Below are 15,993 nucleotides of genomic sequence, written 5' to 3'. Positions count from 1 at the left end.
CCGAGATACAAATGAGCAGTCGATTCGGCATCCAATAAAAATATATTTGTTTAATTGACAAGAGCTGTTTACCCTTCAGTAGATTGCTATCTAGTTACCAATGGGGGGAGGACTTGGATCAAAATGAAAACCTAATTACTTGTTGTTTAGCATAGTGTACAGATGCATTCGAAGGAATAGAGTTAAAATGTTGTCAATAAAAATATTTCCCATAAAAAAAAAAAAAAAACAAACACGAAACATAATTGAGTAGTGATTATTATCGCCCGATAGACAATTTTAGATGATAAACGTGACATTTCTGTATTTGAAACGGAACAACAATAATTATTATTACTTTGTTATAACAACAGCCATTAAGATAAAATAATGTATTTTCTTTAAATAAGTAGGTATATATTTTAAAGAAAATAAATACTAATTTATACAAAGTAAAGAATATGAATAATAAATCGATGAATTATTTAAAATAAACATCGATACAATCGTTTCAATAAGCTATAAAAAATTAAATAGGAATATATAAAAATCGTAAAGCAATATTTTTGTATGAAATATAGTTTAAATTTATGAATAACTAATATAGGGTAAAATAACCAATAATATTATTATATTATAGCAATAACACGCTGTATTATTAAACAACAGATTTTTATAAGTCACAGAAACTGGAAGAATTCTTACTGAAGCTATACATTAATATATTTATACGTGTACAATGATACAGGTAAGATATTAATTTTTATTAAAACAATAATATAAATCATAAGGTTATAAAATTAGTTCAATGTGTTGAAAAATGTTTCCAACAGATTGCTTATATTTGAAAAACAAATGTTTCAAAAATTTAATTCATCAAAACTCGGTTTATGTATTTCTTATTATTAATATTATTGTTTTTATTTTTTTAATTTGACTTATTTAATTATTTACCAAACCTTATTCATACATTATTTACATATTATTCAATATGCAGGACAAATAATATAACTAAAAATTTATTTCGTCGATTTCTTAACTGATTTCATATACCTACTCATGTTCAATTAAAAATATATTGAATTATTATTGTGGGATTGTGAGAATACTTAGAATGAGATCTTTATTTTAAAATATAAGTTTTTCTTAAAAATGTTTTTCAACAACATATAGGTATTATATAAAATATTTGCAAATATAAAGAAAAAATTTAAATTTGAATACAAATCGTAAGTTCAACATTCCCAGATATTTAAATGAAAAAAATGGGAACAGTATACAACCTCAGTAGAAGTCCTAGGTATTTTATCATTGAATAAGTCATTATAATGTATGTGTTTAATTTGAATTCAATGATAAATTATTGTAAACGAAAAAAAATTCTGAATAAAAGAGATTTAAGTACCTATGATTTATTATATATTAAAAACTTGAAATAATTTATTTTTTTAATAGTAATAATATAAAATGCTGTGATAATATTTATCGACCTATGCTGTTAAATATATTTTATATATTTGTATTGCTATTGTAATAATTTATTTTACTATCAATAACACTTTAAATTGAATTAGTTTTAGCCGAGAACAGAAAATTTATGTTATTAATAATATTTAATTATAATTATGATCAGTTAAATCAATATATATGATTCATTATCATTGAGTTATCTACCGCATAAACGATATTAATAGAATCATGCTTTCTTAGTAGGAAAAAGTTTGAAACTAATATAAATTTTTTGAACATTTTATATATTTTTATTTTTATTAAAAAATAATATGCAAATTATATTGAAGTATTTTAAATTTAATTATAATGTAATTTTGAGGTCTAAAAGAACATATTATTTCAACTTCAAAAATATAATATATATTGTTATCACCGTTTAACTAAAATAATATGAAACGTTTTAAACAAATGTATTATTTATTAAATATTGTTTTCCTTTTATGATTAATTATCCATATTATAAAAATAAATATTACTGACGGTTCTGATTTTTTGTAGATTAAAATAATAGCTAAGCTGTCTAAATGCATTTTAATAGTTTGTTTTATTTTGAAAATTGTAATAAAATGCTTAATAATATAAAAAGTGCATATATTGGAAAATGTTTAACTTTAAAATAGGACAGTATAAACGTTAAATGGTGCAAAAAATATATGTGAGGGAATATGGGCTCATCAATATATGTCCCAGTTTTACGAAATTTACATGAATTTACATAAATACGTGCGTGAAATATTAATTGAAGGTCTAATGGTTTCAACTGTTTTCTATAATGTTATAGATATTTTATGATTTTTACTAGGTACTTAAACTTATAAGTTATAATATAATTTATAAATCGTTTTAAGATAAAATCTCAATAGTTTTTATTTTAACAGTATATTTTATACACGGAATGACGTGAATAATCGTGCGTAATAATACAAAGTTAAGTTTATTAGACAAAAATAATTTATAATATAAACATACCACAATATTCCATTTTTATTCGGTATACACAATATATTAATACATTAATAAAATGTGGGACATCATTACTTATTTATTTTTTAGGAAGTAAAGGTATGCAATACGCATTCACAAAAATATTTTATAAAATGCCTTCTTTGATCTTCTAAAAAATTAAATTAAAATTAAATATATGTCACACTAATATTGGATATTTTGTTTTTTTTATTTACTTTTGAAATACATTTTTATTGTGAATACAGCTTCTAACAATTGAGAGTATTGAATAACTACCAAGAGCCAAGTGAAAATCAATAACAATAATATTAATTATATTATTATTTTCTATGGCCTGGCCTTCGATGATAACGAGCAAAAATGGAGAAGGAGATTGAATGAGAAACTAAAGGATTTGTATTCCAAAGAGAGTATACTGCAGTTTATAAAGAGTTCAAGACTTGAAGTGTTATGTATGAAGAGTAAATGTTTATCTTACTAAGATACTAATAATAAATCAAATAAGTCTAAAAAAAATGACCACGAGGACGCATAAGCCAAAGAGAATTTTATGTGGAAAGACCTGAAGGAGTTTAAATATCACGTTGGAATGAAAACTTGGACTTGGCTTACGGGCGAGAAGTAGGAATGAGTTAATTTTAGTAGTCAAAGAGCCTAAATGGCTTATAAAAGTTAAAAAAAAATTTTAATTATATTTTTTATAATAATGTCGGTGACACAGTGTTTCTACTCATAAACATAAATACCCGTTTTCATGTTTCCCGGATATTTCGAAAAAATAATTTTTACTTTTGACCATCTGAACGAACTAACTAAACTAAATTCGATAGCAAAAACTACCACTCTAAAAATCTAATCATTTTTACAATCCTCAAAAACGATACAATAATAATAATGATAATAAAGAACTCATATCATTTTAAAATCAATATATTCATCGCACTGTTCAAAATCCTAAATAGAAGATACCCATCAGCCATCACTTGTATAAATATATTATTTTGTAATTAACAGTTTTCAGATAGGTAACTAATGTTATTTTATAAAAACTTGATTTGTTATGAAATTGATTTCATCTTATTAATAAAATATACAAAAGTATAAGTAGATACTATATGGCTTGCAAATATTTTTACACAAATAACTTAAAAAACAAAAATTTCGTCCTTAATTTAGTATTTAATAGTAAAAAACAATCAAACTAAATTAATCTTTTGCCAAAACGAATACAATATTTTATTTTTAAATTTATAAAACATTTTTAACCTTGGTATTTATTTATGCAGAATATTAACATTATACTAAATATTTTCTACATCACAATATGTTTTGATGAGATATTTATATTACTATCGTATAATAATCTAAATTTATTTAAACCGTTAGACATAAATCATTTTGAGTAAAAAAATCTCTTTTTCTTTTTGTATGTTTATGTTTTTAACAATTTTGATGATTGCGTAATCAATAGCGTCAACACATAATATTATATTATATGTAATGATCGGCGGATTTTATTTTACCGTCATTCAATCATCATTGACATTATTTACATTTTGCTACTCTTGATGTTTAGTGACTGTTATAGTATGTATAAAACAAGATTCCATTCTGTCAAGTATCAGTGATTTGCGCTCTCGAATATCCAATTATTAGACATATAATATGTCACATAATTTCAATGTGTCGACTCTTGTATTCGTCTTGACTTTAGTATGTTGTGGATCGTATATGTTTTTTTTCGATTTTACCACACTTCAAGCACTTATTACTTTAAACAGAAGTTTTAGCATTATTCGCTTACTTATACCATTCTACACAAATATTTATCCAGCTAATTATTCAATTATTCAGTTTATTCACGTTGCTAACCATGATCTCATTATTTCAATCAAACTTGTACAAATCTGTTAATCTGTAATAATTTTATAAATCAATCTGTTCATTACACTTAACTTTGTTGGCCTTCAGACTAGTTCCAAATTTATTAATAGAATACATATTAATGTATTTTGTTGTTAGTGATGTTCACGTACGTACGTTTATCATATTATTATAATATCGATTATCGTTGTATGTCTATTTTGTACGTTTAACGTTTAAATTTTACTATTAATATTGTCAATAAAAATGTTAATGGTTAAACGCTTAAAGTTTAGTAATAGTAAAAGATGTTTCAAATAAAAATATTGCATAAATATCTGCGACAACTGTTCAATCACTGGGAACTGGTGAAGAATTTTTAAGCGTACTTATATCAAAAAAATGTGGTACGTTAGAGAGTTTAAGAGGTGTGTTAGTAGAAAAATGAGGCATATATAATTCTAAATGTCACATAGCCTTATGTGCATGCCTTATTGCATGTACAAATAAATAACTGAATATAATTAATTCGGTATAAAATTAATTAAATAACATGCATTTTAAGTTTAAATTTAATCTATACATTAACAGAAATCAGACTAAAAATGTCTAGAATAACAATGGCGAGGGTTACGATGGTTTCGGTATATATCAGCGTTAGTACCCTTTTCAGAATTTTTGTTTTAGTGATAATTTATCTAGTTTATTTGAAGTTAGAAATTGCGTGTATGGAGTGATTTCAAAAATCACTGTAAAAATTGTTTTGATCAGAATCATTGTATAGATTTCTTTTGTTGTTGTTTTTAAAAATTATTTTTGCGTTAAAACCAGATCATGCTATTCATTCATATTACACGAGGTAAAATTTCATTTTGTAAATAATGAAAAGTTATTTTTCAAAATAATTATGGCTTGTAAGAATTTTTTTCGTTTTCGTATAGACCACAAGTAATTTTCATTGTCTACGGAACAAACGCCACTGGTCGGCTGCACACGGAGGGTTAAATTATCTGTCTATGGTGGTATTATTGTACGTGAGTGTAAGTTTGTTGATATATATATATATATATATATATAAAGAGAGAGAGATTATTACTGTGTTTTCTATAATTAACCAAAGTATTACATACTAATGATGATACACAACAAAATCAAAGGTCGATTGGTCAGTTGATTCATTTTGTTTGTAAATATTTATCGCTATACTCCAGCCGACTTATTCCGTTAAAGGGTTTACAAATTGTTATTTCTAATCAAAGCTTTAGTATATAACTACCCCACGGTAAACATCTCCACTACACTAATACTGCAGCTGCAGCTGTTTGGGTGGCGAAGGGCTAATATTTCGATGGTGTAAATTGACATTGCGCTGTATTATATTATTATAAGGTTATTATCCTTTTTATTACTTACGTGATATATCTCATCGATAGCAGCCGTTGAAACGATAACCTTGTCTTCATTTATAATATATTCAATGTCAACGGATATAATATAGTACGTAGATACTATAATATTGTAATGTGCCGTGAACGTAACTGGAAGTCTTCATAAATGCTGGATGAAATAAAAAAAACTCGACGTTTAGAACTTCCAGTCAGATAATAATAATATTTACGAGCATATTTTTATATAAACATATGACATACGTGTTGTATTGATGATTTAAAAGTCCTGATGATCTTCAGTTGGCAATTATTTCTTAAAATGTTTTCACGTACTATTATAAAGTAGGCAGGTTAGGTATGTTGTTACAAACTATCATCGAAAATATCACATCATTTTTATCATATCAACCGCGTCCATATCATAATGATGAATGATTTATATTTGCTGTTCGTGTTGAATTCAAATAACAAATATATATTTATATATATATATATATATACATTACACACATCTATGAAAGAAAAAAAAAATTTTTTAATGTATACTTGGATACAAAAGATATATATATATTAAAATTTGAATTTTTTATCTTATTTTCATTTTTTCTTATATCTTATGTAATTTTCTTATTTATTTCCCAAGAGCTATATAAATATATAGACCAGAAATTGCTATAATTTTTAAAATTTCTATTAAAATAATATAATCCATAGAAGAAATTTTCATACATAATTTATTAACAAAACAATAATAAATTTAAAAAAGTATAATTGTCAACATAAAAAAATCGTACTATATAAAAACTGTTATAATATTGTACACAATTATCAGCAATAATGCAAAATAATAGGTAAAAATATAAATATTTATTTTCAGAAAGAGTGTATTGTGATTAATAAATTATAACTAATTGTATTAATTTAATTTAATGTATAGAAAATTCATATTATAAAATGTATAAAAAAAATTAATAGTAAATTATTCAAAACGAAAAAGTATCTGAAAATAATTTAGTTTTAAAATTATAAAACTTCAATTTAATTATACCTCACTTTAGTTTTTAATTTTAGATGGATTTATATGTTGGTTTAGATGACAATTAGGTATAAACTAACTTTTTTCTTAATGCAATAAAGATGAAGCATACTAATTAGTTTTTATCTAGATACTTAAAAATAAAAAATAATTCTCACCGAGATAAATATTATTAATTATAATGGACACTCCTGTTTCGTTACAATTTGTAAGTTTCCATAAATAATTACGAAAAATTAGTTGTATAAATGTGATATACAAAAGAAAAATATTATGTTCTTGTCAGATTTTTGTCAAATGTAGTTGGCCACCCTTAACTACGTTACACGACACTATAGCCGTGGTTAGTCAAGTCATTTGTAGCAGTGCAAAGAGAAGGTGCGTAGGTCCTTTTGTGGCTGTCCAGGACGGGGGGGGGGGGGTGAATGGTTTCCTGTGCAAGCAACATTAATAATTATTACAACAATTAAAATTATTATTATCATTATATTATCCGTTAGTACGGGAGTGTCATATATATTAGGTTAGTAATACTAGTATACCTACATATTTGTATGTGACTACCTATATAATGATATTCACGTCTGGTGCTTTTTCCTGTTGTGGCGGTGGTTAGAAAATAGAATGTTCGTTATTACGGCGAGCGAAGGTATATTTAACATTTTTTTATTTTTCGTAATATCAATGTGAAATTTATGACGGCTACACCGTTATCCAAAATTTATTTACCGTGGCCACCACTTGTAATGACGCAAAAAACCTCTGCTTTATTAATAGATTATTTGAAAAAACCTAACCTGCCGTTTAACTAAACCAAAAGAGTTTCCAGGTAAAACATAAAACACAATTTAAAAAATCACATAAAAGGTGTTACAGATTTCGTTATTTCTATTAATTTGTTTTTTGATTTGATATAAATATTATACTTACTCATATATGCTCATGATAAATATATTTACCGACTGAGTATTTTTGCTGAATGTTATTAAATATAAACAAATTATAACACTGGCACACGCTCGCATAAATTGTATAGCTTTTAGTCTTAGCCATGAATATTGTCGACATGCAGAAATTCTTTTTCTTGGATATTTATTATATTATATAAACTGAGAGTGCTGAAGCGTTATATCATAAAACATGATCATTATGCGCAAGTAATATTCTCGGGTGCGCGAAAAAAATTACCATAATAATTCGGTTTTCGCTTCGGAACTCAGAACCTTTAATACGTAAATGTGTTCTTATACGTTAAATCGAAGGAGCTGAGCTGTGCAAGTCGGTAGGGAGATTTAATTTGAAACCACGTTCTATTTTTAATAATCGAATTTAAAAAAATTTCTATCTTATAAGAAAATTCATATTCTTAAATAATTGTTCTTATTTTTACCTAACCTAACCTATCTGAATATCTATAAGTAAAAACAAGAAAAAACGTTATTTAACTATTTATTAGTATAACTATTTATAATAATAATTTTAAGCACTGGAAATACTTTGTAAAATAAATGTTGGTACAATTTTTATAAAATAACTCTAATAATAATCATTTTAGATTTTAAAATGCGGAGCGATGAATGTATTGATTTTACTATGATATGGAATTTCGTAAATGAGTAGTTATATGATAAGTTAACGATAAAATGTTTCGAATTTAAAAAATGGGAATGGTTTTAGATATAAAACTGGATCTAGCCAGAAAGCATTCGATGTTCACCTGTAAAATAATTATTTCTCCTCAATTAATTTGTATTATATTTTCGTATTTCTAAAATTTACATCTATAAATTTTTCAAAATTTTCTAATATCATTTGGGTTATTTATAGGCCTGAGAAATATTCAATTGTTTTTAGTTTTTTTTCTTTAAATTAAAATAATAAATTATTCGCTTGGTCAAAACTCTTAAAAATTTAGTACAGAATCCCACAAAAGTTATTCTTATCACTGTTTGAAAACATTATAAATACATGAGCACAATTTTTTTTATATGCATTTTAAGTTATATTGAAAATTTATAACCATTTTGTAGTAAAAATAATAAAAACTTTTACTTTTTTCATCCAAATTTTAATAATTAAAAACAAGATTCTTCATAAGTAGTTTGTATTGAAACCATAAAATCACAAAAATATAATGATCATTTTTTATAGAAACTATAAGTTCCAATTTGGACTTAATTACTCATTTCAAAGATAAATAACGATATGTTAATGATTTTATTACAATTTAAAAATATATATTATTATTAGTTACTCATAAGTGCATACTAAAACTATAAAATCTAAAATATATTAGATAAATATTACATATTTTAAACTCAAATTTGGAAAAAATTACTTATGTAAACAATAAATAACGGTATTAATTTATTTTGTTATAACTTAATAACATTCGTTGGACATAAAACATTAATGTATATTATATTATTATAAATTTTAATTTACACAATGTATTTTTTAAATTTATTTTTAGATATTAGCAATTTGCACTATGAACATTGAATATTCTTTCTGTTTTACAGAATCTATAGAAACATGTTATTCTATTTTTAGTTATATAAGTTGATATAATATAGTATTAATATATATCATTGAATAAAAATTAAATATTAATAATATAATAAATACAATATTTCAGGTGAAAATTATGTCAAATTATTGTAGTATTAAATGTAAAATAAATGATTTTAATATACTATAAAATATACTTACAGTGATAAAACCAGCACTTGGTTAGACCATTGTGGAGCCATTCTCATTACCTCCAAACTTCGTTTAAATTCTTCCGAATTACTTTCAATGTTTAGTGTTGAACAGATTTTTACGCTGGTTATCTCGTATTAAATTGGCATTTTCTTTGCAGGAGCTGTTTACTATTTTCAATTAATATTTTCTTACTAACTGTAGAGTCTAATATTACTCAATTTAGAAGTTCATTTCCAATTTCACTCCTAACCACTTCCTACTTTATGGTGACTTAAGTTTCACAACGAATTAAAACTTTGCGCTCACGGTGAGCTTACTCCTTTTTTCCTTATCAGAGTTCTTTATTTTTTACCTAGATCTTTTCCAACCGAATCAAACATGTCACGATAGCCTTCGGACTATGTTTTTTGTGAAGTACAAATAAAACTTTTAATTCTGCAGCATTCTCGCATGTCTATTTAGACCTGTTTCTTATCGCCCAAATTTATCTATTACATAGTACATAACAATTCCTCAATATGATAAAAGTACTGTCTTACACCTTTACTAAGTCTTAGAGCTACAGATTATCTTTTTTAAATTCTTTCAAAACTTAAATACAATTGGATACCTTATTAGTGATCACTATAGGCTATCACTATATATCGACAAGGATCCTGATATTGCTTTCTTTTTTTTGTTTATATTTTTATACATACACTAGTACTTCTGAATTCGTTCTTTTGTAATTCTTATTTATACCTTGTTAAAATTCTTACCTAGTGTTAATAATAATAATAATAATAAAAGAAATGTAATTATTTATTTTACTTTGTTTAGTAAGTTATTTTTAATAATTTCTTTAGAAAATGTCCAATTTCTTATATTATACATATGTGTATATATTTAATAGATAACAAAAAAATTGTCTAGATCTGAACTTATAAATCATTTAATCAAAACTAAATGTTAACATAAAATGTTATAGTTTTAAATGTTTTGTTCAATGTCTATATTATATTGTATACAAAGACATTTTTACTTTTCGTGACGCATATTACCTTTAACGAAATAGATAGTCTAATAACACCACCCATTTTGTATATTATAGTTCTGTAGTTTTAACTTTAAATACATTTTATGGTACTATAAAATCCACATTTGTATTGACCACGTTGAGTAAACTACTAAAAACTTTTATCCCATCGTATACATATATGTATGTCATAGAATTGTCATTTTGTTTTCATTATTAATATAGGTAATGTGTTACGTTACGTTACATAGTTTGAAAATGATCGAACGAAAAACTTTTCTCTTAGTTTTCAAATATTTAATTATGTGATATTTGAAGCACACATACCTAGAAAATCACAAAACAGAATATACCTTTAATTTATTTAAACAGATAATTACATTTTTATGAATATACAATACAACAACTAAAATTATTTTTTTAAATATTTCTTCCTAGAAATAAATCTTTAAAAAATGTATTTTGTACCTATCTAATGCATACCTTTTTATGATTTATGCTATAATGGAGTATGGTTACCCATAGATCTACATAGGTAAAAATTGTAAAATCGTTGTAAAGTGACAGTAAATTAAATCGTCAGAACAATTGACTTCTTAATAACTAGCAGTTATGGCGTCGAGTGAGATCACAATTTAAATAATTTAGATAACCAATAATCAATTATATGTTTTGCAAAAAAAAATACATTAATGAAATATTTATCTACATGAATCATGATGAGTCAAATTTTTTTAGTTTAAGTATTTTTAATAATATATTTTATTTTCAAAAAAAAAAAAAAATGTGTTTTAATTTATACGAATTACCTAGTGATGAAGCATTTGGATAATTCCATATTATGATCTGATTAGGTTTAATAGTAGGTACATGTTGAACATTTATTGTTTTAAAGAAAAACTAAGTGTTTTTATTTTCATTTAGTAAAATGTAGGAACTTATTTATTTTATCATAATAATTTTAATACTATTGATCCATTTTTTTTTAAAATTTGCACGTTACGTTTGACTCGTTAGAGTAAATATTATTTTTATATTTTCAATCTATATAATTTAAAATATTTTTTTTGTAAAATAATCCTAAAGAAATTATTACTTTCTGAAGTTAATCTTTTTTTTTTAAAAAAAAAAAAAACATTGATTATCATTTATCTACAATTTAAATAATAAATAATTTTTTTTTTAATAATTATCCACAATATTATTAGTTTCATACATGCCAGTGGCAAACTTTTTGAAACACACGCATATACAATAGTATATAATATTATTTTTAACTAAATTGTTATATTAAATTTCAATTATCTGATACAATTTTGTTCATTTTTTGGCACCAACATGTTTTTTTTATAAGAAAAAAATATATAATTTGCATAGTTATTTATACTAAAAAAAAAAATTTAATGTTAGTTTCAACTTTTAAAATTAATTTATTCATTAAAGTAGGTATACATATCAATGTTATGATGGGCAGATAGTTTCATTAGGTGATAGCCGATAGTATAATGTTATATAATAATATTTAAATAAATATAAATTTATATATAAATATTATTATTTTGTAAAAGTTTTGTTATGCATATAGAATTTTAATCGTTTTATAATTAATAATTACACAACTCAAATAAGTGATCGAGTTGTTATAAATACTATTATGAATGTGTTTACCTAACTGAGGTTAAATATTTTTTTTAAAATAAAGCTTTTATTTTCTCAGTATTAGGTTCTTGAAAAAAAAAAAAGATTCAATTCATGAAAAACGCTGTTGGCAACGAAAAATTTTTAGCCAATGATGTTATAATAAAATTATTTAAGACCGGAACATTTAGAATTTAACAAATTTATATAATATCACCAACAGATTTTGAGGTATCCCTAAAATTGGTCTTTAAAATGAGATAGAACTATCATTGAGCCTTCTCTCAATTTAGTAATTACTTTTATACTTATTCTAGCCATTCACAAGAAATTGTACCAACAGAATAATATAAAAATGATACTCAATCAAGATTTTGTTTACCTTTAATCCATGGAATAAGATAGACGATTGAACGATTGAAGTTACAGAAAAATACCTTAATACGATAAAATATTCCACGGTCAATACACCTAATAGATGAAAGTAAATAAATCATATTAATTCTTAAAACATAAATGCAAATTATATAATACATACCAACTTGCTATAATATCTGTTTTAGAATTCACTTATTTTCGTTTTTGATAAAACTAATTTCACGCAATATAAATGATGATCTATAAAATAATGATACACCGTTTGGACTTTTCCATGTTATATATTTAAAGTGTAAAATAAAAAGATAAACTTACAAGTATCAGTTTTTTATTATATATTTACAATTCAAAATTCACAAAAACTTGTTTCACAGAATAGACATATCCATTATGTATCTATACATTAATAATACATTTATTTAAAGGTAACTGCATGTGTATTTAAATATGGATGTACATTTGATTAAATATAATATTTTTTATTAAGGTATTAAGTATAAAAAAAAAACAGTGAAATATATTATGACATGCTAAAAATATATAAATAATAAATATTGTCTAAAACATAATCACATCGAAGTATTATAAATAATTTTATCTAAGTTTAGTTAATATTTTATTGTTTTACACGGAAGATAGGTGCTTTAATATTATTATTTATTTATATTATACACGCATATAATAAGTATTGTAAATAAATATTCTATTCAAAAACATTTAAATAAAATACTTTTAAATCAATTTTAGCTTACGAAGGTGGTATATATATATATTAAATATCATTTTTACATTATTGATAAATCGAAGATATAATAACCTGTGCAGATAATAATACATTTTTTTTATTGACAATGTATACAATTTATAAATATAAAAAAAAAAATTTAAAAAAATTTTTCTTGAACTTAAAATAATAATTGAAAAAAAAATGGGTAGGTACATTAGAATCGAATAAGCTGCTCCCCTACAAACATGCAAACATGAACAGTGCTATATTTAAAAATTGAGTACTTTTATTAAAATAATAAACTTAACGATTCATCTATTGCTCACAATTTTAGAAACATTTGAATCATCACAAATTGCTTTGCTTATTTTGGTATTTAAAAATAAAAGTAAACATGTATATGGATTTATATCATCGTACAATTTGATTATTTTAAATTTTAACTTATATTTTTTGGTAAGGTATATTAGGAAATTGTTTCATTTTAAGTACAAAACATCTTATTATAATAGTACTAATGTATATAATAAAAGTGTTATCAATATTTGTCGTTAAATTCTGAATTTGTGATTTTCAATACATATTTATTTTTAGAATTTATTGATAATCGTTAATGCTGAAGATTAAGATTCGTTTTATTTGTATAATTGATTATTAAAAAAAAAAAAAACTAAACTTGTGTTCAATAATTTCGTAGTTTTTAAAGCACAAACTACATTCGATTTCCAATGAACTGTATATTCTACATGACAGAATTTGATAAAGTTTACTGCTTAAGAATATTTGTGAAAAAAAATATGAGAAAAAATGACGACGTTGTAAAACCAAAAGCTTATTTGCTCTTTTTGGAATAAACATACGAACACATTGTTTAAAGAGAAAAATAATGTATTCCTGTGCATTTCCTTTATGTACAAAAACTAATATCAAAAAGAATTCTCAAAAGCCTGAAAATTTGAGACGTATTTGCATTTTCCTTTAATGTTTCACAAATAGTTCAATGAAGTGTATTGTTTTATTTCATCAAGGGCTACTAAGTTTAATATTTCAGTGAATAGTAAAGTTTTGCAAACATTGAACTATGGCAAACAAAACATGGACTCTGGTGACTCATTCAACCATGATAATATCAATTAACTAACTTAACATTACTTACACATTTTCGAGACATATCGGCTTTAAAATGGCTGTTTGCGTTCGCATTAAATGTAAATTTTTTATTTACAGGTTTATTTTAGTGGTTAAATGTTATATAATATTTAAAACGCGTTATTGTGTTTTTTTTTTTTATAAAAATCTAATCCACTTCGTATAATTTGTTAAAAAATTCGGCAAAAAAAAGTTGTTTTCAGACATCGGAACAAATTACTTCTTCGTAATACTTGATAAATGTTTATTTACACAAATTAAAACAATTTTTAGGGAATTGGATACATTGATGATTAAATTAGTGCATACATACACAATATAATATAATATTAGATGTATAAACTTAACATTGTTCTTAATATTAAAATGTACAATACAATAAACACATGATTGAAATGACCTTATTTGTCATTTATTTTATATCTTTAACGTGTGTAATAATATGTCCAACAAACATTTCCTCGACATTTCTACATCATTATATTTTTAAAACTAAAATGTACAAGCAAAAATTGTGAATGTATGAATTTACATAATATCAATATATCATGGAAAACATCAAATAAAATATCATCAATATATACATTTTTCTTTATACGAATCGTATACACCATTTAAAACATAATAAAAACTAACACGGATAAAATTTGTAACAGATTACATAATATTTTTATCTTATTATAATAATATATTGTATTATTATCGAATCATCGTAAATCGTTTAACTGGTATATTATAAAGGTATCGACAGACATATTAATGAAATTATAAAACACCATGGTGTAGTGTGAAATGACGTAATATTATTATTTAATATCAAATAACAGTGTTTTGGAAATTATTAAAAGCTACGTCCGTAATCAAAAATGTATTTACAGTGTTTATTTATTTCACACTTAATCTGTCATCGTTATTATTATTAATATTTTTTTTCTCCTACAATAATAAAGTTACTTTATAGGCGTAGCGTTTATCGTTATGCACGCTCTCACTGCAGACGCACATCGATAATATTGTCCTCTCAGTTTGTATTTAAGTTGATGAACATCACTAAAGATGGTATGAGTATCCATATGGACGGACAGCTAAGCATGTTCAGACTCCGTCCGTGTCCGTGTTGCATTGCCGCCGGGTTCTCACCTGAAACAACACGAAATGCGTCCACCGTTAAAACGTGGGCGATTGTTCAAATACTACACAAATACACAATTTATATTTTACTTTATTTAACTAAATTCGGGTATATAATGTATGCATAATAATTTAATAATAATATGCACACCGACCTCCGCTGGAAAACGAAACGAAATGATCAGTTCTAAATGAGTTCGTTGCTGTAATATTATACTGTTCTGACGTCATTCGGTCAAGTCGCATGATATCATAATATATTTATATAATTAAAATATTAAAATGATGTGAGCACGTAATGCATCTATGTTGTGTCCCTAGCTATTCAAGTTATTCAATGATGTCGCGGGTTTGGACATTCGTAACGTAGATACATGGTTTATAATTTAACGGCAGGAACGATAGTTGCAATGACTGATTCTATCCTATATATATATAGCGGTTAAAGTCGAGTTATATTGAATTTTACGACCAGAAAATATACTATATTCTAATATTAATATTA

General features: G+C 24.2%; 1 protein-coding gene across 3 annotated transcripts in view; it reads right to left on the bottom strand.

Annotated features, from left to right (window-relative positions):
- Positions 1-12,792: 12,792 nt before the first annotated feature.
- The window catches only part of LOC114128981 (hemicentin-2-like), a 364,378-nt gene continuing 361,177 nt past the window's right edge, over positions 12,793-15,993 (bottom strand). For 2 of the 3 annotated variants that reach the window (XM_050204625.1, XM_027993598.2), the window contains exon 7: positions 13,860-15,497. In XM_050204625.1, the coding sequence (XP_050060582.1) occupies positions 15,379-15,497 (119 nt within the window). In that variant the 3' untranslated portion in view covers positions 13,860-15,378. Of the gene's footprint in view, positions 15,498-15,993 lie in introns of all 3 variants that reach the window. The other variant, XM_050204624.1, reaches the window with a different exon arrangement.

The sequence above is a fragment of the Aphis gossypii genome, chromosome 3, assembly GCF_020184175.1.
Source record: "Aphis gossypii isolate Hap1 chromosome 3, ASM2018417v2, whole genome shotgun sequence".
Classification (NCBI taxonomy): Eukaryota; Metazoa; Arthropoda; class Insecta; order Hemiptera; family Aphididae; genus Aphis; species Aphis gossypii.
The sequence above is the reverse complement of the archived record's forward strand: the minus strand, read 5'-3'. Positions and strand labels throughout refer to the sequence as shown.